At 46.7% G+C, this 25084-nt stretch overlaps 2 protein-coding genes across 2 annotated transcripts; both read left to right on the top strand.

Moving 5' to 3' along the window:
* The first annotated feature begins 3821 nt into the window (after nt 1-3821).
* Nucleotides 3822-8228, top strand: LOC144106667 (uncharacterized). The gene is made up of 2 exons (XM_077639506.1): nt 3822-5201; nt 7868-8228. Exons 1-2 carry the CDS (start codon nt 4167-4169, stop codon nt 8162-8164), a joined length of 1332 nt encoding a protein of 443 aa, XP_077495632.1. The 5' UTR covers nt 3822-4166; the 3' UTR covers nt 8165-8228.
* Nucleotides 8229-12806: 4578 nt separating this feature from the next.
* Nucleotides 12807-25050, top strand: LOC144106562 (uncharacterized). Its single transcript, XM_077639406.1, has 5 exons — nt 12807-12963; nt 17148-17283; nt 18458-18591; nt 21755-21860; nt 23169-25050. Exons 1-5 carry the CDS (start codon nt 12882-12884, stop codon nt 23407-23409), a joined length of 699 nt encoding a protein of 232 aa, XP_077495532.1. The 5' UTR covers nt 12807-12881; the 3' UTR covers nt 23410-25050.
* The last annotated feature ends 34 nt before the right edge of the window (nt 25051-25084 follow it).

Below are 25084 nucleotides of genomic sequence, written 5' to 3' on the forward strand. Positions count from 1 at the left end.
GTCGAGCCAGGAGCGTGCACCAGGCGATGGCCATGCGGCTGGCGCGTACGCTCGTCGTCTTCCTTACATTAGGAACAATTAAGATTGAAGTTGGTGAAATTTTGTTGCAATGAAAGAAATTCACATAATTAAAACTAAGAAAGGAATATCCCTGACTCAATGATGCAATTACGAAGATAATTATGAAGCTTGTGGATAGCGCCACTGTCTTTGCTGTGGCTTGAGGAGCAAGTGGCGGTGAAAAAAGAAAAACAAATAACAAAATGATCGAACTTGACAAATTGGCCTACACTCGGGCAAAAAGAGCGATTTATATGTAATCCATTTAAAGGAGCGAACATCTTCAGATATTTGTTGTTATTTAAGAGGTGCCATGGAAGACAACAAAGATGAAGTGGTCTGGCCGCTGGACAGCGGAGCCAAGCAAGCAAGCAAGACTTCAAGCATGTTCCCGCCTGAATCAGTAGCCGCCTGCTTCACCTACGCAGACGAAATCCCTCTAGAGGTGTAAAGATTCGCCGCATCATGAGCGGTAAGCGTTTATACGTTTTTTTTTTGTTTTGTGAAATAATTTCTACTTGACTCGCATTAAGCCTTTAGGACTGATTAACCTTTTTAAAAAAAAAGAAAAAAATTCAGCAGCATCGTACCGTAGCCTGACTACCGTGTGTCCTAAAGTATAATTATTTTTAAAGAACTTGTGCACGTTCAGACGAACTATCGAACTTGGCGCACGGAACACTCCGCAGGCAAGTTCAGTCTCAGAAACACGTGAGTGAATAGCAGTGAAGCGCGGGTCTCTACGATTGGCACGGCACACGTGTCGTTGACTAGACGTGTCTTCTGTGCATTACTCGTACCCAGAAATTCTGGACAAAAGTATTTTTTAACGGGAAACCATTTATGAACGCAATTTTTTCATATAATGTAAGATTTCACTATAACAATCCACATATCTGCAGATCACCCGACGGCAGTCACTATTTTTTTCTATTAACGTTTTTGCTATCGCCAAAAGCGTTCCTCATTGGTTTTCTATGGGAGTCATAACTGTTCGGCGCGACCGATCGAAAGACCTTGAAAGAAAGATTTTGCTACATATCAAAAGAATGAACCATTACTTTCAATATTATCATAAAATTACCTTACAATTTTCCAATTTTCAAAATTTTTGTCTGAAATTGCTGGACATGTTTCTGTGCTTCTAAGTGCGTGGCTGTCAAAGGCGCGGAGAAAAAAAATTGAGAGGGGCACCTAATTTCATTGTATGTTATCAACGCCTTAGCGTGTAGCAGCTGTTGATGCCTATACCGAAAGTGACATCATTTTCGCTCGACTACTGATCCGGAGTTCCCGGGTTCGAACCCGACCGCGGCGGCTGCGTTTTTATGGAGGAAAAACGCCAAGGCGCCCGTGTGCTGTGCGATGTCAGTGCACGTTAAAGATCCCCAGGTGGTCGAAATTATTCCGGAGCCCTCCACTACGGCACCTATTTCTCTCTTTCTTCTTTCACTCTCTCCTTTATCCCTTCCCTTACGGCGCGGTTCAGGTGTCCAACGATATACGAGACAGATACTGCGCCATTTCCTTTCCCCAAAAAACCAAATATTATTATTACTTCGATCTGGTAACGTCTCTTTGCTCTAGCCAATGGGAATGCTCCCGTCTGGTGACGCCACTTCCGCAGAGCCAATGGGATAATTTTATGAACGATAGCGCATTTTGGTCTCATAGGGCTTATAGTGGCCAGGACAGCGATAGTATGGACCAGAATGACGACTGAAAAGCAAGCAGTGTGTGCACGCAGTGTTGGAGTGTGCGAATTCGCGAGAGAGACGTTTGAACGTAACAGCTTGTAATTTAGCTCTGTAAATAAGGTTTCTTCGCAAATATAGCCTTTTGGTTTGGCTTTGGCTTTATGAGGGTTTAACGTCCCAAATAGACTCAGGCTATATATGAGGGACGTCGTAGTAAAGGGATGCGGAAATTTCGACCACCTGGGGTTCTTTAACGTGCACTCACATCGCACAGTACACGGGCCTTTGGCATTTCGCCTCCATCGAATGCGACCGCCGCGGCCGGAATCGAACCCGCGTCTTCCACGTTAGCAGCCGAGCGCCATAACCACTCAGCCACCGCGGCGGCCATATATACCCTTTTGTGTTTTTTCTTGTGTGCGTTTAATTGCCCAATAATTTGTAAGTCTTTTACACTACTTTGATTTCGTGGTTTCTGTGCTTTCTTACTTTTTGCCACCGTTCTCCTCTGTAATGTTTTTATGCGAATGAGATTAAAAGAAATAAAAAATGAAAGTAATCGCGCATTCACGATTGATCTGTTGGGAAGGGACTTCACTAGGCCGGATCATGGTCATTACCTAGAGGGAAGTGACGTCTCCAGACCGGAGCAATGTGATTGGATGGAGGGTAATGACGACACAAGAGAGGAAGTGACGTCTCCAGACCGGAGCAATGTGATTGGATGGAGGGTAATGACGACACAAGAGGGGAAGTGACGTCTCCAGACCGGAGCAATGTGATTGGATGGAGGGTAATGACGACACAAGAGGGGAAGTGACGTCTCCAGACCGGAGCAATGTGATTGGATGGAGGGTAATGACGACACAAGAGGGGAAGTGACGTCTCCAGACCGGAGCAATGTGATTGGATGGAGGGTAATGACGACACAAGAGGGGAAGTGACGTCTCCAGACCGGAGCAATGTGATTGGATGGAGGGTAATGACGACACAAGAGGGGAAGTGACGTTTCCAGACCGGAGCAATGTGATTGGATGGAGGGTAATGACGACACAAGAGGGGAAGTGACGTTTCCAGACCGGAGCAATGTGATTGGATGGAGGGTAATGACGACACAAGAGGGGAAGTGACGTTTCCAGACCGGAGCAATGTGATTGGATGGAGGGTAATGACGACACAAGAGGGGAAGTGACGTTTCCAGACCGGAGCAATGTGATTGGATGGAGGGTAATGACGACACAAGAGGGGAAGTGACGTTTCCAGACCGGAGCAATGTGATTGGATGGAGGGTAATGACGACACAAGAGGGGAAGTGACGTTTCCAGACCGGAGCAATGTGATTGGATGGAGGGTAATGACGACACAAGAGGGGAAGTGACGTTTCCAGACCGGAGCAATGTGATTGGATGGAGGGTAATGACGACACAAGAGGGGAAGTGACGTTTCCAGACCGGAGCAATGTGATTGGATGGAGGGTAATGACGACACAAGAGGGGAAGTGACGTTTCCAGACCGGAGCAATGTGATTGGATGGAGGGTAATGACGACACAAGAGGGGAAGTGACGTTTCCAGACCGGAGCAATGTGATTGGATGGAGGGTAATGACGACACAAGAGGGGAAGTGACGTTTCCAGACCGGAGCAATGTGATTGGATGGAGGGTAATGACGACACAAGAGGGGAAGTGACGTTTCCAGACCGGAGCAATGTGATTGGATGGAGGGTAATGACGACACAAGAGGGGAAGTGACGTCACTGACAGTTAAAGTTCATGTAAAGGCATCAACCGCTGCTACGTTAACGCAATGGCAACACGCAATGAAAATAGGTGTGCCTGCAAATTCTTCGGTCATAAGTATTGCAATAATGCAGCACTATTTGCCGCATTTGGGGATAAAATTTATTCGGCACTGCGCTCATACTCTCTACTTTGTGTTTCATGTTTACCAGCGCTGCAGAGAGTGCAGTGTGGGATGTTCTTGCACAAAACACTCTTCACGCTTTCTATTACCAAACGCGCGATTCATGTTTGTAATTTATTCAATTTTTTTTTACGCAGCCACCTGGTCCTCAAGCCCGAACCAAGACGACGGTGTTTCAGAAAACCGGGCCGCGCTCAGCGATGCCTCCTCTCCTTCGGAACACTCACTGGTCCTTCAGCGATGCTGCTCCGAATGTCAGTGCGTCGACAACCCGGAGTGCAGCGTCCAGTCCGTGGAACCTGAACCACCCGATGGTGAACTGCCAAGCTTAGAAGAAATACATCGCCTATTTCTTGCGAGCTTACTTCCTGACAACGATGCCGTCACAGAACAGACGACCGGCGACCAAGTTAAGTGTCGAAAGAAACGCGGTTCCAAACACTCTGAGGACCGGTTGAGCTCAACGAAAACCAACATCTCCCGCATTATGACTCCGAGCGATCACTCTTTTTTTCGTACTCCGCTAAAATTGCAGCGAAGAATTGTTGTGCGAGCGCCCATCAGAAGAAAAATTTCAAGCGCCTCAGATGCGCGTGACTTCGCTTGTCGGCGCTTTCTACTAGACCTCAACGCATGCGCAATGAGAGCTTACCACAAGCTCCTAGCAGTAGCTCCAGAGCACGACTATTGTGCGATACCTACTCCACCAACTGCAATGCCCAACTCGGCCCCAAATCACGGAGCCTTCCGCAAACGCCCATCAGGCCGAACGGCGTTTCATGGACCAACGGCTCTTTCTTCTGGTTCCTGGCGTTCGCCTGAACTCAGCCAGGAGTCGGGAAAAATTTATCACCGTCGGGACTTCCTCAAGCCCACTGCACTGAACGAGAACGCCAATTTCATTCAACGCGAAGCCGTCCTCCAAAACTGCTTATCGGGGGGAACAAACCAGCATCGCTCGAGTCTTACAACACACAACGCCGAATATTCGGTCATGTCCCACATAGAGACTCCGGCGGGTGGCATGGCAAATCAAGACCAACGCCACTCAGAACTGGGTGGCACATTCGTTGAAACCGAAGTGGGAAACGAGCCATTGCCACAACCTTCGGAGCCTGATCACGCCGATAATGGCGCCCCTGGTTCAAGTTCTGGCGGCGAACAGGTTCCTGGGCCTCGCAAGAGCGCCTCCAGGAAAGAGAAGAGCGCAGAGGTCCACCGCTGTTCGTCGTGTGACACTGTGTTCCGAACCCAGCAGTCTCTGACCGTTCACATGCGGCGTCACACGGGCGAGCGGCCGTTCCGCTGCCACCTCTGTCCGGGGGCGTTCATGTCGTGGCAGGTGCTCTACTACCACATGCTGCGCCACTCGAGCAATCGACCCTGGAAGTGCGACCTCTGCTCCAAGGCCTACGTGAAGAAGCACTTCCTGGACGTACACATGCGTCACGGTCACAAAAGGGAGAGCCTCTACAAGTGCAACCTCTGCCCGCAGGCCTTCGCTGTAGCGACAAGTCTTGAGGTAACGTTTCCTTGACGTCCTGTCTCGAAGGAGGTCGTGGAAGGAGTTTGTAAGGGCTCTTGATGTGAATCAGCATTTTGGCCCCCGGGTAGTTGGTTCACTGCTCTCAACCCAACGCGAAGGAACGAGTTTTGAAGCGAGAAGCTCCACTACGCTAGGTAAAGCAGTCGTCGCGTAGGCCGGAGAATGACCTTGAACGACCTTCAGCCCAACCACGTTAGCTGTGTATGACCATATGTGGTACAGTTATGATGTAGAACCTTTCACCCCTGACCATGACCCATGACATTTAGTTGACCTATGACCTTTCACATTGGGTTCACCATTGACCTTAAAGGGACTGTGAAAGGGACTCTATAAAGTTGCGGCATGCCTGGGATATTGAAGCGCGCCGCTTCACGAATAGTGTCCAGTAGGAATTTTTAAATGCGCTTTGTAGAAACAGAGTTATCTGTAGTTAAAATTTGAATTTCAGCGTCTTCGCGCCTTTCCCTCTCCTCTCGTCACTTTTTGCACGCTGGAAGGTAGGCGCTCCTTCGCCGACCCCCCTCTTGGAGCGGAGCTTCCCGACCCGCCGGAGCTAAGCGGCTTATTGGCGCGGCCACGGTAGCTGGCTGACGTCTGAAAGAATCTAACCAATGGCCACCTCTCACCTTGACTACGCAGATGCGGGGGACGGAGGAGGGCGCGACCATGAAAAAGTCGCCGGAAAGGGCTCGCCAACTTTGACGCGTGATTGTGGGTCGTCAGCTGCGTGTAGAAGAGTATTATTTGGCTCTCGCTTTCATGTCAACACAGTGCAGTGATTAAGTGAATTAATGTGCTCTCTTCGGAAAGAGTTTCAGAGCCCCTTAAGGAACATCCGATGGGACCATGTGAAGCCACGTGATGAAATCTGATGGGGCTGTCGTAAGACTATGTGATACCACGTCATAGCCACGTGGTCGTGTGGGTCTATACAGAACGGCTGTCGCGAGCGTGTACCGGAGCTGCCATGGACGAGCCTCAGACGTGGTTGCTTTTCGCTGAATTGCAGGGTTAGCCATGTTCAAGCCACCGCCGATTTATTGCTTCATAAACCAGCGCGATATATATCAATGGAACTGGACCACGTGATAGTGTCGGTCGATTGACAGTGCGAAAGACCTCCTCAAAAACGAGCGATTGTCGACCGGTCTTTCGCACTGTCAATACGCTGACCGTATCGCTTGGTCCAATGTCACTGGCATATACCGTGCTGAGTTATGAAGCAATGAAGAATTGGTAGTCGGCGTCCGTTATTGGTTGGGTGTTCTGTCTCGTGTCCTCGTTTCTTAGAACTTGTTAAATCTATAGAAAGCTTTTCATGGGAACTTTCCTCACATGGGACAAGGTAGAAGCCTTTTGGGGAAACTGCGGATTAACATAATTCGGAATACTTTATCGTACGCTGATATCCCGCAGCGCAGAGGCATTTCTTTTTTGCATTTGCTCTAAACCAAAATGCGACCGCCACTGCTGGGATTCGTTCCCACGACCTACTGAATAAAAAAAAGCGTTTCCCGCTGCAATTTACTTTACGTAACCTAAGTGGGTAAATTGTGCAGACTAAGCCGTGAACTTAAGTCTGCACTAAAGCTTCGCCCACGTTCATAATCTTCATAGAGAATTTGTTAGCGACTAGATTTCAGTTTAGAAGGGTCAGGGTTCGGGCTAGTGGGTAATCAGCATGAGGATTCATAGCGCACAGAATACACAGGACACAACACAAGCGCTTCACAACACAAGCGCTTGTGTTGTGTCCTGTGTATTCTGTGCGCTATGAATCCTCATGTAGATTTCAGTAAGCAGATTGTAAATTTTGGTGTTTAACATCCCGAATCGACAGACTAGCTATGAGAGACGCCGTACGAATGATTCCACATTACTCTCAGAACAACTGAGGATCTTTAACGTCCGCTAACATCGCACAACACACAGGTGTCATGTTATTTATTTTATTTATTTTCAGTACTCCCTGCCGCGCGGAAGCATTATAGCAAGGGAGTGAGTGCACCATTAAAGTGACAAGCAGTTTTAAAAAATCACAAAAGATAAAGAACAAAAAGCGGGGAGGGAAGACAAAGGGGTAATGTATCAAGATAAACTAAACAAAAATCAAACAAAAAAAACAAAAAGGAGGAGCAACAGTGCATTCGGTCAACAAATAATGGTTTGAAAGAGCAGTAACATCACAAATCATTGATTAGCCGGAAAAATACATCTCGATGTACACTCACAACTTTAACTGGCAGCTCGTTCCAGTCAGGAAGAGTACGTGGAAAAAATTAGTACTTTTTCTAGTTCGTCTTACACATAATTTGCCGCATCTTAAAACTGTAGTCTACCCTGTTAGAAATATAGTGGGGGGGGGGGGGGGGGGGTTGAGATACTTTTCCATATCAATGCCTGTCGTGTGCGTGTATACTGAGTGCAGAAGTTTCATCCTTTGCTTCTGGTGCGTTATCAGTGGCGGTTTCAGTTCGACGTCTTTCCTTATCGGTGTTACGCTGACATGTCTGGAACACTTACCGCCTTGATTTAAATCTGGCTGCGCTGTTGCTTTTTGTCCGCATAGAAACTCAGCCGCCATGACCGAGATCGAACTCTGGTCCTCGGTTTGAGCAGCGCGTGTTTTGTCTTCGCAGATTCACAAACGGACTCACACCACTGAAGAGAAGCTATCGCTCTGCCGCGTCTGCCTGGCCACCTTCCCCGACCGAAACACTCTCCTGCAACACGCATTGGCAAACCACAGCAACGTGCGCCCCTTCATATGCGACCAGTGCGGAAAGTCCTTTGCGCTGCCGTCGGCCCTCAAAAACCACAGTCGCGTGCACAGGCGCAAGATGTCGACGATCACCACCGATCAACAGGGCTCATCTTCAGACATGGAATCGAGTCCACTCCCAACAGTGTCCCCTGAGCCTTCCCAACAACTGTGACCGGCGCTTTTTCTTCATTCTTTTTCTTTTAATTACGCCACCCCGATGTGTACAGTCGTCCACAGACCTGTCTTGAGCGCTCCAACTCCGAGCCGTCTGCGCTCCGCAGCGCGCAGAGCGACGTCTAGCGGTAGCGCCTGGTTCGAGAGAGCACACGTCTGATGCTCAGACGACGCTCAAAGATGCGCAATCTCGAACCAGGCGTTGCCGCTAGACGTCGCTCTGCGCGCTGCGGAGCGCAGACGGCACGGAGTTGGAGCGCTCTAGACAGGCCTGTGGACGACTGTATACATGCAACTTTCACCAAAATAACGAGCTGCAGACAAGTCGAACGATTGCGTGCGCTGGAATATATGTTCCCAGGAAACCTCAGAAGATCAACAGTATTTTTAAAGGCGCAGTAGAGTGAGGCGCTGCTTGGCCGCAGCAAATTTACCTTGACCGAAAATAAAAAAGTGGAAGAAAAAAATGTACAAAAGTAATGACCCCATTTCCGGCTAAGCTGTCAGTGAACAATCCAATATTTTGCCTTTCAAAGCGAGCACTCTGCTTAGAGATTTCTCTACACTACACGGCGTCAACGTCGGCCTCGGTATGTCGTTACCAAAAGCTGTGTCCGTACAAAAATGGTCTATGTACAGTCTATAGACTTGTTATAGACTCTATTGTCTTCCTATAGATGTTCATTTTTGTCTACTCAGCCTAAAGCGCCTATAAACAAAACCGTACAGTCGCGAGTAAAAAAAAATAGCACTAGTGACGTGCCACAGGAGCAGCAGATAACATCTCTACTGCGCTGCGGTAAAGAACGCGTCAATAACAAAAGTGCCACGGGTGTTCACAACGAACGGCGCCGCGCCAGCCGTGCGGTGCGATTTTTACCGCTCTGGTGACGTCATTGTGCTAATATTTTTTACTCGCGACTGTATTGAATTTGTATGGCCATAAATCTATACATTGTCTATAGGATTTGTATTGCCCATATACTGTTACCCAGGGTTTGTCTACAAAGAGTCTATGCACATTATAGACAGAAATCAATGGACAGCCTATAGACTATAAAACAATTTTGTGTTCAGCTGTGACCAACAATATTATTATCCCAGGGGGCTGTGGCCACGAGGGCTGTCTGGCCCAGGGAGCAGAAGCAGAAGTAAATATTGATTCATCATTAATGGACTGCCACCGAAGACAAGAGAGAAAGTGAAAAAACATGAATAACTGTTATCTTAAATTACAAAGAACACGAATGACGGAAGAAGCCCCGTCAAGGTAACATCTTCCAAGGATAATGACATTCACTATTCGAAACTTCAGAAGCGCGGTCGGCTTGCAGGGGGATTGCATAGGGTTCGCTGGAGCATTCGTCCAGCGCAGCTCAGATGGACGGTGCAATACGTTTCATTTCACCGCTGTACATTAAACCAAGAAAAGAGAATACTACTGCTCGTAAGGTCAGCAGTGACAAAATAGCAAAACAGCAGGCACCAGCATCGTTTTTATGAAGCCACTGTAACAAGTGCAAGAGCACACATGACGCGTATGTGTTCCTCCTTCAGAATGCGAGTCAGCTCACTTGAACCCAATGAATACTTGCGCTTTGAGCTTTGCATCTGTCGTTTTATGTTCATCTCACGAATCAAAATGGCGTCTGAAAACGAGCTCTACTTTACCCGCCATTTTACTCAACGATAAGCCAATCATTCCATTAACTTTTCAACTTCTTTTGCGACCCTGCCAGCCTTCAGGTGATCCGCATATATTTTAGACAACCACTGATACCTTAATCCACACTTTTAAACTTCCATGCCCAGCAATTCTGGACAAAAGCATTTTTGAGTGGGAAACCGTTTATGAATGCAATTTTTTCATATAATGTAAGACTTCACTATAACAATCAATATGTCCGCAGATCACCCGACAGCAGTCTTTTATTTTGTTTTTCCCTTCACATTTTTGCTATCGTCAAAAGCGTTCCCCATTGGTTTTCTATGGCAGTCTTAACTGTTCCATGCGATCGATAAAAACACTTTAAAATAAAGATTTTGCTGCATATATCAGAATAATGTAACATTGCCTTTAATATTTCCATAACAGTGTCTTACAATTTTCCAATTTCCAAAAATGTTTGCCCGAGAAAGCTGGTTTTGTTTTTCGACAGCATTTAACACACATAAACAGCCCGTATCAGCTTCTGTTTGCCGCTCTTTGTTCCTGCACTAAACCACATTCTGCTCCTAATTACTACGCACTTACTAATACTACCATTAAAGTAAAGTCGCCGATAGCGGAAGCTATGCTCTCATATCCTATGGCGGTTCCTCTATTGTCCCCCTGAAAACACCGTGCTCCTCAAGCGATGCCCCTCTCTTTACGAACCACGCATATACATCACGGCCGAGTCCGCCCAACTGGCTCTATACACTGGCAGTGAAGGGTCACGTGACGTTTTCTGCTACGTGCCTGGACTCAGTGTCCCTGTCTTTGACGTCACTACAACCGGCTGTCGCTACGACGAAAAATGCAGGAATTGCTTTCATGCTTCAAATTTCCTCGCTACCTGTAGAAGGTTGCGCGTATATCAGATTCCCAGGTCAGCTTCAGCGACAGTAAGGTAAATTAGAACGTTCCCCTGAACTCAACCAAGCAACGTCACCACGTCATATTCCCAGGAAAGTTCCTGCTTTTCAATCGTCAATCGAGTACGAATAGCTATCGCCGCAGGCGACTTCGCGTCGATCATGAACGAGTCATATAGTCTGGCTCAGTGCTTAGGGCGCTAGTCTTCTGAGTCGGAGTTCCCGGGTTCAAACCTGGCCGCGGCGGCTGCGTTTCGATGGAGGCGAAGCACTAAGGCGCCCTTGTGCTGTGCGATGTCAGTGCATGCTAAAGATCCCCAGGTGGTTGAAATTATTCCGGAGCCCTCCACTACGGCATTTCTTCCTTCCTTTCTTCTTTCACTCTCTTCTTTATCCCTTCTCTTACGGCGCGGCTCGGGTGTCCACCGATATGCCATTTCCTTTCCGCAAAAACCAAAACCCACATAGCCTGGCAAAATACCTTTTGTGATGTGGGGTTTAACGTCCCGAAGCGATATATTGGCTTTGAGGGCCGCCGTAGTGGAAGCCTCAGGATTAATTAAGACTACCTGGGGTTCTCCAACACGCGCTAACTTCGCATAGCACACGGACATTTTAGCATTTCGCCCGCATAGATATGCTACTGCCTCGGCCAGTATTCGATCCCGAAGAGTACGCAGATGGGCTCTTTAGAATTGGATACTGCGCTGATAAGTGATGACAATTTCAAAGCAGACAATTTCAAAGCACGCGTGAATATAGCCTTTCAGTCTTGCCTCTCTAAGAGCATGCACTTACATGCAGCTTGGGAGATGTTCAAGCAAGAGGTCCGAGGCATGGCCATTTAAATTGGTTCGATAAGACCCTAGTTTAGAAAACCTGAAGCGGGGAAGTTGCAGAAAATCCTTTATAACCTTTGTGAGTTGAAATGTGAGGCTCTTGGCTCGTCGTACACGGAGGAAATTGCTGCTTTGAAGTGCCAACTCCTACAGTTCGACGCGAAATGATACACGGCTGCCTGCGTTCGCTCTCGAGCCAATAGCGCACCGTGCACCACTGGCGTCACTAGGGGGGCGCAGGAGGCACGGTCCATACCGGGTGCAAAGCTCGAGGGGGTGCAGCTGCAGCCCTGGGTGGGGAAAAGGGAAGGTGGTGTACTTTTTTTAAATCTGAGTGGGGTCGATTTCTCAATGCCGAAACTCACAACCTCCTGGATGTTTGTGAGCGCCTGCCTGCCTGTCTGTCTGTGTGTCTGTCTGTCTGTCTGTCCGTCCGTCCATCCGTCTGCCTGTCTGTCGGTCTGTCCGTCCATCCGTCCGTCCGTCTGTCCGTCCGTCTGTCTGTCTGTCCGTCCGTCCGTCCATCCGTCCTTCCGTCCGTCCATCCGTCCGTCTGTCCGTCTGTCCGTCTGTCTGTCTGTCTGTCTGTCTGTCTGTCCGTCTGTCTGTCTGTCTGTCTGTCTGTCTGTCTGTCCGTCCGTCCGTCCGTCCGTCCGTCCGTCCGTCCGTCCGTCTGTCTGTCTGTCTGTCCGTCTTTCTGTCTGTCTGTCTGTCTGTCCGTCCGTCCGTCCGTCCGTCCGTCCGTCCGTCCGTCCGTCCGTCCGTCCGTCTGCCTGTCTGTCGGTCTGTCCGTCCGTCCGTCCGTCTCTTTCCACCATGCTTGTATTGAAGTAGGTGGGCAGGTGATATTATGTTTGCAGGCACAGGGTGGGAGCAGCTGGCAAAGGACAGGGTTAATTGGAGAGACACGGGGAGGCCTTTGCCCTGCAGTTGGTGTAGTCAGGCTGGTGATGATCATGTAATGCCGTAAGGGGGCTGCGGTTGTACAGATTCTTCCTTCAGGGCGGGCATTTCGGCCTTGCGTCCGCAGAGCAGGTGATGTTCTCTTCTGTACGCTATCTGTCCTGCACAACCCGTGCCCCGGGACGCGTTAGCCGACAAGACCTTCGAAGCCTGTATCAACGATTGCATAAACCGCTCACGGCAGAATGTCGATACAATGCTGCGCTATCTTTCTCCGTCCGCAAAGGGTATTTACAGATAAGTGCTTGGAAACAATGCCTCTTCAGAAGGTGAGTTCCCGGTCGCTTTTAGGAGGCACTCCGGGCTGGACGGTTCTGTGATCAGGTGCGGCAGACCATGGCGTTTCTTCTCAATTTGGGAGAAGTCATTTTGCTCGTCGGATTTCTTCCGTCCGTCATTGGAGGTGCACTGTCTCAAGGTACTGGTGAACTGTTGCCTTTATCTTCTTTTTTTTTTGCATTGCACAGTCGGCAAAAAGATCTCGCACGTTGAGAAGCATTTTGTGCTGCATTTGTACTGTGTATGCGAATGCTGTACTATTATGAGAAAAAGAATCGTTCGCTTCCCCCCAATAATGTACATCCTTGAGCAGCTTGATGTGATTCCACTTCATTAGAAGGCTCTCTAAAAGAGAGTTGCATCACGTCATGCATCAATCCGTTAGCATGTATACGTCAGGAAGTAGAACGTCGACGAGGCGCGTCATCATAAGACTTTTTTTAACATATTTGAAGACGTATTAGCGGAGACGTATACCAGTCTATCGGACGCCTCCTGCGCACGCACACTGGCCCCGCCTGGCCGCACCCATGACACTGTGCTTACGGAGGAGGCGTCCGGCAAAATGGTATACGCGTGGTTGTTGTTGTTAGTGGCTATTTATTAATAAAATAATAATTAAAGGAAAAGATGTTGCGAGCTGCGTCATCGGACATCGAAACCTGAAGCACCTGAGCTGCGGCTAGCGAGAATAAAAAGACAGGGAGAGGACAAGGAGAAGCAATACGTCTTCGGTATGTTATAAACGTCTTATGACTTGGGTCATTAGACATATTTCGTTTTGTTTTATCTCTTATGACGCTGCGCTTTCTCGCAGCAGTGCAAGAGGTAAATACTACACAAGTTATTAAACTGCCGGCAAAGGCGCTTAAATCGCAATAACGTTTTAAGAAATTGGTTTCGTAAATTTAAAAACAGGAGTTTAAGCGGGTTTGTCCGCTCGGCTTTTTGAATAGTGATCTCGTCTGTAAGCAGCTCCGAAGTTGCCAGAGTCTAATGAAAAAGGGTACGCATAAATGTAATAAACTACTTTGCGATACCTACAGACGTTTAATCACAATCATTTTGTGCGGCTCGCGATGTCTGAATGTTAAAGCATCCTCGCAGCCATAGCAATGACATTTATAGTTGTTTTTTTTGTTGAACAGGATTTCTGAATTTATGGCAGTTCAATGGCCGTGTTTCAGCATAGATGTAAACAAAAGCTCCTGTATATTGCGTAGTACATGTGGAAAGACTCGAAGCGGGCTGAATAAATACATTCTTCCCCAATGGCGTTTCTGATCGCGTACATAAGTGTTTTTTTGGAGCCGAAGACACACAATCAAAGACGATCTTGGAACAAATGACGGCCCGTCGAGCAAGTGATTGAAGGCCTTTCTGCAGCGATTACTAAGGGGCTTCAAATGTCCAGTACCGAGCACTATACACGGAGACAAGTCAAGAAAAAAGTGGCTCTTCCCGTTAAAGGGCCCGGTTCAAGCCAATGGCGTCGGCCGATCCTCATTAACCTGATAGTGCGAGAAGCGCGACAATACAGGCAGTGCCGTGAAAATGTAGGGATGGGACATACCCAACAATGCAGGGAGGAGACTGTCCTCATTCACTTCCACTGCCTACACTGTAACGCTAGCAGGTTCATGAGAATCGACCGACGCCATTGGCTGGAACGGGGTCCTTTGACGAGCAAAAGCCGCTGCGTTCTTGAGTTACATCCAGCTATAACAGAAAACCGAGCAGACTCGGAGCGCCTTTTGGTAGAATCGACGGCATGCTCACGCTAATAGCTGAAACAGCTCAAGCCGGCGGTTCTATGTACTGTATCAGGTTGGCGCATTCGTGCAAATGCGTCGTATGTGAGAGGTTAAAATCTGCACCAAGAACTCCGCATTAGTGCAGGCCGAAGCTGGACTTTACGGTTTCGAACCTGTGAGAGCGGTCTTCCGCTGTCGTTCTTCAATCATTGAAAAGCGCAGTTCATCTTCTTCTCTTGTATATCGTTCAACGTGGCCGGGCGTGAGCGTCCGAAGTTATTTGAACATCGCACTTTCAGTGACTCTGATTAAACTCAGTCTATAAAAGAAGTACTTAATTAGGCTTTCTCACTTTCCGCGTCAACAAGACACTCTCCAAAGAAATTTTAGCTCCAGGATTTTTTTTTTCATTTTTGAAGCATTTCGGGCAGCATCCCCCCCCCCCCCCGCCGCCCACCATTGTTTCTAATTTTTCTCTCGTGAGAAAAATGCAACTACAGCAGACACCGACAAATACGCAAGTGTTGAGGAATCTTTTTTTCTCAACCCACGCAAAGATCTTGCTTCATCCTTGTCGGTTCTAGAGCGCCCCAAGAGCAACCTGCAATTATAGATCAAACGCAGACACATTACTTTTATGTACGGGCTTGAGCCCGACTCGGGCCCGATGAAACAGAGCATTTTTCGGCCCGACTGACAGGCTGGGCCAGCGCGTGATAGCTCTCGGGCTGACTGGAGCCCGTGTTGACGACACAGGTTTTAGGTTTTATTCCCAAAAGAGTACCAAATCCACCATGCGTTACACAGACGGCGTTTCTTAAAGTGGTATAGACAAAACTTTGAAGACAAACAGACGATGTGATTTGTTTCATGGGCATAAAGAGGTGCCTACGAGCAAGTTTCAGTCGCAGGAGTTGAGTCGAATATAGTTTAATACGATTTTGAATGTTGTCCGACGAGCCGTTCGGCATTTGCACCTGCTCCGAGTGACACCAAGGGGCACTTGCCCCAATTACTTTGACGTCACCGAATCCAGCGGTCGTTCACTGGAACAACCAGTGCTTGCCGGGGTCGCCGACGTCATCAGTATTCTGATATACCAAATTGGCCGCTCGACAGTAATGTCAGGGTACCGTTTAGCGCTGGCGCCGACTGTGAAGAAGCCTGTCGGTACAAAGGCGTTTCTAATTGATTATTAACGCTGCGTACTGACGTTTCGAGCTCATTTTCATGATTACTAGGCCCGTAGGCATCTTTCAAGGTGGAAAAACGGACACTCAAGAACTTTGTGTCTAAACTCCTTCAATAAATTTTTCGAAGTTTCGAAGCCAAGTGTCAGATCTAAGATATGAGGATGGAAACTGTGAGATCAGCCCACGAGAAAGCACCCGCCGCGGTGGCTCAGTGGTTAGGGCGCTTGGCTACTGATCCGGAGTTCCGCGGATCGAACCCCACCGCGGCGGCTGCGTTTTTATGGAGGCGGAACGCTAAGGCGCCCGTGTGCTGTGCGATGTCAGTGCACGTTAAAGATCCCCAGGCGGTCGAAATTATTCCGGAGCCCTCCACTATGGCACCTCTTTCTTCCTTTCTTCTTTCACTCCCTCCTTTATCCCTTCCCTTACAGCGCGGTTCAGGTGTCCAACGATATATGAGACAGATACTGAGCCATTTACTTTCCCCAAAAACCAATCATTATTATTATTATGAGAAAGCTCGCCTTGCTGCAAAAAAAGCGTAAAACTTGAAAGCCGGTCCTCCTTTTGTCCCTTGTTAACCTGTGTCTGTTGTAACTGTGCAACACGTGCAAATGCTTCCGTTGGCGTTATGGTTCTCATGCAGTTACAGGCGGCTGCAGAGCGCCTAAACCGCTAAGTTAAGAGTATGCAGTTTACTAACAACGATGGGCTCGCAGCGATGGAACGCGTGTTGCGGAGAAGCGTGCGGAACGGCGCCATTCTGACATCTCCACTGCGGAGCGCTTCTGGTCTCAGAATTTGCCTTGTCGGTTGTATGCCTAACCTTCCTTGGTCTTTTATCGACAACTTGATGCCAGTGGAGGCGCGGGGCAGAGAAAGTCACGTGGGACTTGCTCTACACAGCGACGTGTAGCGATTGACGTCGCTTCGCTGGGCGCGTTTTCCCAAAAGGGCCCACTGCATTGGGTGCCTGTTGAGCCACAGCGTAGAGGGGAGTCGCGTTTACGAAATTCTAAAAATTGATATGGCTATTTCTAACGACCGGCAAGCAATCTACAAAGCTAGGAAGCAAGTAAATGCCTAACTGTATTAGTTTAAAAGGTAACTATGTTGATGTTTAGTTAAGCGGTTCACTAGTTAACATAATTCACCTGTTTTCCGATGTCCGCCAACACTAGTATTACGCCGCCGCCGAAGCCGCCTTGATATCTCAAAACGCCTATTTAAAAAAATTCTGGTTCACCTCCGCTAAGGCAACTCCTATACTTCTAGTTTTCGCCGCGTTTTAAGCGTTTTAAGCGTGTTTTAAGCGTTTTAAGCGTGAATGTGTTTTAAGCGTGAATAAGCGCTTTTTATTTTTTTTCTCAACACAGAAGCGTTGCCTCCTGAGTGCGCACCAGAACAGGTGCGTCACTGCTACCGTGACTACAGTTCCCATCTGTGGAGGCGAAGCGTGGGGAACGACACCGAAGGCAGCATCCCCAATGAAGTCCTCGTGAGGTGGTGCAGGTACAGATCACGTGTCACATTTGTTTCGCAGTTAAAGGCACGGCGTCTTGAAGGAAATGCGTGACCAAGACCTGGAGGAAGGTTTCGTGATTATGCTAGAATATATTCACAGAGACTGCACGCCATTCATAATTCACCTCTGACAAAATGGAAGAACACCAATCAGGAAGCGTATCAGAGGTGCCGACACTCGATCCCATTGCTCTTATTCACTGCTTGTTTACAATAATAATTCAGGGGGGGGGGGGGGGATAAGGAAGGCTAGCTTAACAGCCAATAGAGGACCCCTCAGCAAGCTGCTATTTCTTCATGGCATTGCCCTACTAGGAAAATTACTGAAGGAACTGCTAGGGTACTTGCTTGAGGACCTACACACGCCAAACAACAAGGTCGAACTAATATTGTAGGCACTGAGCGCGAACATCGTCTTCATCTGTGATTACTCCCCATGATCTTCGTCTTCGTCCGGAATGCCCCATTGAGCTAGGCGCCGCATTTGATGAGGAAGCGATTGCTAAACATTTTTCAAAACACATCGAAAGTATAGAACATGGTAAAAGAATGCAGCGCGAAAAAAACAAGGACGAACAGAAGTGGACAGGACAGAAGTATACATAAGTATAGATCCTGCCCTTAATGAATTTACAACTTTCCGGTCACGCTTAAAATTGTCTTTGGTGTTGTAGTCCTTCGATAGCGAGGATCCTTTTTGCCCTGTAAATGAGGCTGTACGTAAGCTTTTCTTCATGGTGGGGTAGAGGGTGCAGAAAGAGAGATCTTGTTCTCCCGAGTTTCCCAGCAGCTTCCAAGTGAGTCTACGCTGTACTCCAAATATACAGGGTGTTTCCTATCATCGAATAAAAGAGTGTCGCCGAAGGAGAAAGTAAAACTTAATAAGAATATAATCTGTAAACAAGAGAATATATACGAATACGTTTGAACGAAGTACGTACTGGGCCTGGTCGGACAATTCAACCTCGAAAGCCACGCTCTGTAGGTAGCATACCGTTCGATGAACAATTTCCATTGAATCAAATGAAACAACCTGTACTGTTTGGTTTCACTCTAATGATTAGTAGTGTACTTCTGGGCAATCTTAAGGGGTTACAAGAAAGTGGGAATTTTCTTTAAAAAATACATTTTTGACGAGAGTAGGTCTTTCTGGCTGTTGCAGTGAAATAACTGAGAAGATTCACTGCCACCAGAGGGTAGCACTGTGCCCTGAAGAAGTGAGGAGAAACTTCAGGAGTCAGGAGAGAGGGTACGAAGCCCTGCGCGACCTATTCTGCGACAAGGACGCCATCCGAGGTGAAGACACGGGTGTTTGCTCTTCCAAATCTACATCAAATTATTTAATCTGTGTACACATTTATTTGGTTGTTTGCTGATAACTGTTTACTTTTTGTTGAAGCCTGTCAATGAGCAGACCAGTTTACGAAGTTATACCCCTGCCACACAGCAAATTTAATTTCTTTCTAACCCAATGTCATTCGATGCATCGAATGTCATTCGGTCTCCTTCGGTGTTACACGGTAAAAAATAATGTCATTCAAAAATGATGGCAGTGACGATCAGTGAAAAAAAATAGTACAATTGAAAAACATCAGCGTGCATAAAAGATGTTTGAAATTCTTATGTGGTGTTTCTAAAGCGGGTGAGAACGTTTCTGTACAATAATATAAGCTTAAGATATTATTTCCGGCAATTCTCCATCACTTTAGCCACAAAACCTCAAGCCAAGTGCAAAGTCAACCACAAATTCGATAAATGTAAACAAACAAAATGGCTGACGTGGCGCAGCGTGGAAATGACTTCGAAAAGGTGAGGTGCTAGTTACATGTTTAAGTACCTGCGAGCTAAACGAACATGTAACGCCAACCAGCAAGAAACACGCAACCCAAAATGGTCGACGGTCGCGAGAAATGCCCTGCTTCACGGTCGGCCGCTGCCGTTGGCTGTTGCTAGGGCCGAGAGTAGCAGCTATCCACGACAGCTTCTAGTGTCAAGAGGTTCGCACCGAAATTAATATTTCTTTAGCAGAGCTAAATAAATACAATTTCTAACTTTGGCAGTGCGCATGCATGCTTTCTTTTTTTGTCGCTTGTTTCTGTTGCATATCTGGTGTCCAGAGTACACATTCGGTTTGAGATCGAATGCGAATGAGTTCCCCAAACTCATTCGATGGCGAATGTCATTCGATGGGAATGGCATTAAATGTTTCCGTGTAGCAGCAGATTAGCGGCATTAGTTGCGAATGTCATTCGATGGGAATGACATTAAATTTGCCGCGTGGCAGGGATACGGGAAATTTATTTTACACACCACTTTTATGTTTCAAAACGACATGATCATTCTTGCAAAATTCGAGAGTACCATGGCAGGACTAACTTGCTTGCCAATTCATTTTTCGTCAAGACTGTGCAACAGTGGAATCGCTTATCGGAAGTGCAAGTGTGCTCTGTAAATCAAGATGTCTTTTATGCAAATTTGTAACCCCTTTCTGTAAGGCCTTCGGGCATTGCGGGGTAATTATTGAATAAAGAATAAAGCCACACCGAAATGCGAATCACGTTCGAATAACTCGCATAATCGCATAATTCGCACAGGCATCTTCTCACACAAGATTTGTCGTTGTAACATCTGCAAGAATTAAGTGAATTTGTAGCATTTGCAGCGTAACACGACTTTTTTCCCGGACGGGGTACTATGTCAGTATCCTTCATAAATCTCTTCCTTCTACACGTCTATCTCCTGCGTTTCCCGGATTTGCGGGCCATCTTCACATTTACATTTCTATCGCTGAATGCTCTAAAGACCCCTAACTTACGATGTATACGGTAAACTCGATTTGGTCAGCTTCCGAAAATCACCGTCACTTAATGTGCTTCCAAAAGACCATCAGGCCTTCAAGAGGGCATCATAATGGTAATGAGGAAACAAAGTGGCAATCGTGCCACAGGAGCATGTATACGAAAGCTTACTATTAATGGCGGTAAACTGAGTAGTTTCTGTTTACAGGGGACAGTTTTAGTGGGGTCACGCTGATGCCCGCTGAATTCTTCCCATAAAGAGTTTTCGCTCCAAAAGCTATTCAACTACAACTCTTCATGGCCCGCGTACCCAATGTACAGTGTTTGTCAGAAATATGCAGCCCAAAATATACAACCATGAGGCGGCCGTAGTCGGGCCTTCGAGCACTGCAGACCTTCCAGCCACTAATGCGAATCAACTTTCGCTGATTAATGCGCAACGCCGATAAGCTTAGTTCTGGCAATTTTATTTATATTTCGTATTACGCTATCTTCGGGTCCCGATGTGAAGAAAGGAAACAGAAACAAAGATTAAGAAGACAGGCTGAAGTAAATGGAAAAGAGACGGGTGGAAAATTTTCAGGTAATTATAGCTGTGACGTGTAGATAATGCATGAAGGAGGACAACACGATGATTCGTGACTAAATACAGGTATCAAGGGCAAGGAGAGGGCACAGTGGTAACCATGAGATAAAGAGTATGAGATTAAGTAAATATTCACTAGGGGAAAAAATGACTCACATTTGTCACATATTCACTTGTCTCCAGACTACTACACTGCTAGGTCGGGTCAAGAACCGTACAGAACGGCTCGAGATCGAATAAAATATACGCATTCTCTGCGCTTTTTAAAATGAAGGGCTATTTTTTTTCGGGGCTACAGGCCTGTCTGCTTGAGGTCGGATGCTGCCGGCAAACATTTCGCTCTGAAGGGACGCCCGTTTTTAGGGCCCCCTTTTTAACGTTAGAACGTTAGAGGCCCCCGTTACCCAGAAGATCCGGTGTCGGCGTTGCAAGCGAAAAATTACAAGCATGACTATGACCCAAAGCCCAGAAAGCAAGCTATGAGGCAGGTGGGCCACCTAGGTCACGTGACCTCGCGGCGTCATCACTACCTGCCCGCCGGATAGTGAGCAAACTGCCCACCGTGGCAGGTGGCAGTTCAATTAATCATTGGCCGCTTGGGAAGAGCAACCTGGGTCACACAAGGCCACACAAGGTCACACGAGGTCACGCAAGGTCATACAAGGTCACACAAGTTCACACCAGGTCACACAAGAGCAACTGCCATCGCAGGGCAGTGGGGCATCGTTTAACCGCTCCACCACGTACTGCGCCAGGATTCGTATGAGGACTCCCAAGGATCTGTGAATGCAAATTTAAGTAGATAATGACCTTCTGCATGCATGGGAATTAGCCCACTATGCTATCGCGTCATACATTTAAGGCGGAGCGTAAGTGCTCCCTCCAATTTTTTTTTTATCTTGACAGCATCGGACTCACTCTCACTGCAAAATTTCCACTTGTCTATATGCCCGATCAACGCTTCCTGATCACGCTGTGCAGTGAGTGCAGTGTGTGATGGTGTAGTGCAATACGCGTTTGCGTGTTCGCGTTTCCCTGAAGCCTGCCCTCACCATTTTTCTAATTTCAACTCCAGACTACTACACTGCCAGGTCGTGTCAAGATCCTGAGAAGTTTTTCCCGTGCCACAATGTGTACATGGGGGACGTCACGCCAGAAAACTCCACATTTTTTTACTGCAAGTAAGTTTATGTGGTTTGCGAATTGCGTAACGGCGGCTGCTGAAAATCAACGGAAATCTCATTAGTGTGCCACTCTGAAGGGCGATTTTTTTTACCATTTGGAGATTTTCACTTTAAAAACTCTGAGAGGTACGTCGGCACGGACTGTTCAGCAGGATTGTACAGCAGGGCCGACGTTATGCACCTCCTATGGATCAATAATTAGACGAGTAAATAACTTAACAAACTTTAATAACTGAACTACGGAAACTGCATATCGTGATAAAGAGTGCCCCGTTGTAACTACTAAATCTGTTTTATTCCCTGAGGCACTGAACATCGCTTTCAAGAAAAAAGTACTAACTCTTAGGCGCAAATAAAAATTATACACAGAAAGCGATGCCACACCTTCTGTGTTCACTAAGGAAGTAAAAGCACTGTCTCGAGGGTAGAGGAGCTCAAGATTGACAATAACTGCATTTACGCGCAATTAATCTATTCACCCCATGCAAGATGTATTCAATCAGCATCATTCGTTTTTCACTGCTGTAATCGTCTGCAAACAGGCAACCATCTGCCATCGCAATATAGTAACATGCTCGTACTCGAATATTCGCGAAACCAGTAACGAGAGGAATTTCCAGTAACCGGCCCATTAATCTACCCTAGTGATTCAGGCGAGTTTAAGAACGCCGTAACTAGCCTGATCACTAAATTACCGTTTATTATTGTTCTCCTCCCAATATCATAACCTTTGATATGTGCTTTCTGCTGTAGTAAGTTTCTTTCAGAATAAAGTGAACCATTTAAATCACCAAACTGTCTAAAATCCGCTTAAAAAAAGCTTCAACATTTTGTTATCACTACGTACTGCCGTTCTCCTCTGGAATGTACTCTGTGCCTTGAGGGACCCATGAGTAAATAGACTATTGAAAAATATCAGAAAACTTGTCAACATATTGTTGTGCACTGCAGTGTCGTCAGTGGTGTCGGTCGTGTACGCGGGCATGCCCCAGGATCCTCTGTTTATGCTGCCAGCGTCGATATATGCAGTGCTAATTAAATTCGGGCTCTTTGGTTTCAATTTGTATGCAGGATACTGCCGAATGTGGCGGGAGATATCGGTTGCTGTAGCTGAAATGTTGCTTCCATCGAATAAAATTTGCTTCGATCAGGTTTTCCTTTCAGTGTTTGGAGAAAAACAAGCCCAGAACAGCCAATTCCTTAAACATTTACATATATTATTATTATTATTATTATTATTATTATTATTATTATTATTATTATTATTATTATTATTATTATTATTATTATTATTATTATTTGCAGGCTTTCTCAAGCCGCGACAGAGTGTTACGAGACGGCATTCTCACCGAGATGCGGGATGACGCTGAGCATGGCCGAGGCAGCGTACTTCAGGGGCGAGGACGCTCTCAAGCTTCTGGGCGACTGCAACAGATCGACGAGACTGTACGCGGCCTCAGACCAGCTTCTGCTTGCGGCAGTGGCAACCCTGGCTCTGCTGAGATGGACCGGCGCTTCGTGGCAGTTAAATCTCAGGACTCAATAACAGTTACAGATCCTCTTCCCCTTCCTACACCCCGCTCCACTTCAAACGCACACAAAAAGTTTTGTGCTGTGCGATTGTGGGCACCAATTTCTCCCTCGGACATTTGTCTGTGTCCCAGTAATCTCTTTAACAGAACTGGGCTTTCTTCGAGAGTCCAGTGTGCGCTTACATTTGTAAATACCTTATGCCAGCAAGTACGCTGTCGCAATAAAAAAAAAATTGTTTAACGTCCCGAAGCGGGTCGGGCTATGGGGACCGCCGTAGTCGAAGGCTTCGACAACTTCGACCACCTGGGGTTCCTTAACGTGCGCCAAGACAGCACAGTACGCGGATATCTTGCATTTCGCCTCCATCGAAATTCAACCGCCGCGGCCGGGATCGAACGCCCCTATAAAAATGGGCTATAGATTTTCTATGGCCTTTCATAGACTCTATATCCATCCTTTAGACTTTTCCTTTCGTCTATAAACAGTCTGTAGGCTATTTGTAGACTAAAGTCTGTAACCGCCTTAATTTCCTTTCGTCTGTAGACAATCCAGAGACTATCTATAAACTGAAGTATATAACCATCTTAATTTTCCTTTGCTCATAGGCGGTCTAAACACTATAGACTAAAGTCTATAACCGCCTTAATTTCGCTTTGTCTAAAGACTATCTACAGACTAATCTATAACATCCTTAGTTTCTCTTTGTCTATAGACGGTCTATATACCTGTAGACTAGAGTACGCAACAGCCTTAATTTTCTTTTGGCTATAGGCAGTATATAGGCTATCTATTGCCTAAGTCTATAACGGCCTTAATTTCCTTTCGTCTCTAGACGGTTTCTACAATATCTATGGACTGAGATTTATAACAGCCTTATAGTCTATAGATAGTCTATAGTGTATAGACCAGTCTATAACAATCCCAATTTCTTTTTATCTGACAATGCATACACTACCTTTGACTAAGTCCAGAAAAATGTAAATTTCTTTTCGCACTGCATGTTGAAGGGAACTGCATCGGGTGACCCTAACTATATGGTTAGAGTCCTGCACCTACTTCTCTATATCGGGAATTAAAAACGTTTTGTGGGAGAACATGCTGTGCAACGCCCTCCTTTGTATTGCGTTTAGAAGCCTTGAAAAGCTCCTTTTCGTTACACCGCAACGTATATTGTGAATACAGTTCGATAATATTTAATGCTAACAGGTAAAGCGAAGAAAGGCGACCATTCCTGAAGTTAGAACGCCCACAAACTGCACTATATCAAATAAACATGCTCTCCCTTGAAGGAATCGCTCGATACAATTCCATTCCACCTTTCGATCTTTACTGCCCCCCGCGCTTACTTCAGAAACATTTATATGCACTTTTGTTTATTTCGCTTTTTGCCATACAGAAAGCGTGGGTGACGAAATAAAAGCGGTTCAGAATAACCGCTTGACGGGCTTCGTCACCCGAAAAAGTCGACGATGACAGCAGCGGCAGTTCTTGCGGCATACAAATAACAATTCACATCTCAAACAAAACAGATTGTGCTATAATGCAGGTAGGGGGTTAGATATATTAAACAATGACAAGGAAAAAAAACGGTCGACATATGTATTTCAGTACTAATACAACCTAATCAATAAAAGTTTCACGAAGTGCACGAAAAGACATTGTGTTTATATTGTTATAAAGAGAAGAGC

Source organism: Amblyomma americanum, chromosome 10 (assembly GCF_052857255.1).
Source record: "Amblyomma americanum isolate KBUSLIRL-KWMA chromosome 10, ASM5285725v1, whole genome shotgun sequence".
Lineage (NCBI taxonomy): Eukaryota > Metazoa > Arthropoda > Arachnida > Ixodida > Ixodidae > Amblyomma > Amblyomma americanum.

Bases quoted from the DNA above. Each gene is read 5' to 3' on its own strand.
- LOC144106562 (XM_077639406.1), top strand. From the start codon at position 12,882: ATGGCGTTTCTTCTCAATTTGGGAGAAGTCATTTTGCTCGTCGGATTT. The intron at 12,964-17,147 runs GTACTGGTGAAC...TTCTCAACACAG, and splicing joins TGGAGGTGCACTGTCTCAAG to AAGCGTTGCCTCCTGAGTGC. The intron at 18,592-21,754 runs GTGAAGACACGG...TTTCAACTCCAG, and splicing joins CGACAAGGACGCCATCCGAG to ACTACTACACTGCCAGGTCG.
- LOC144106667 (XM_077639506.1), top strand. From the start codon at position 4,167: ATGACTCCGAGCGATCACTCTTTTTTTCGTACTCCGCTAAAATTGCAG. The intron at 5,202-7,867 runs GTAACGTTTCCT...TTGTCTTCGCAG, and splicing joins CTGTAGCGACAAGTCTTGAG to ATTCACAAACGGACTCACAC.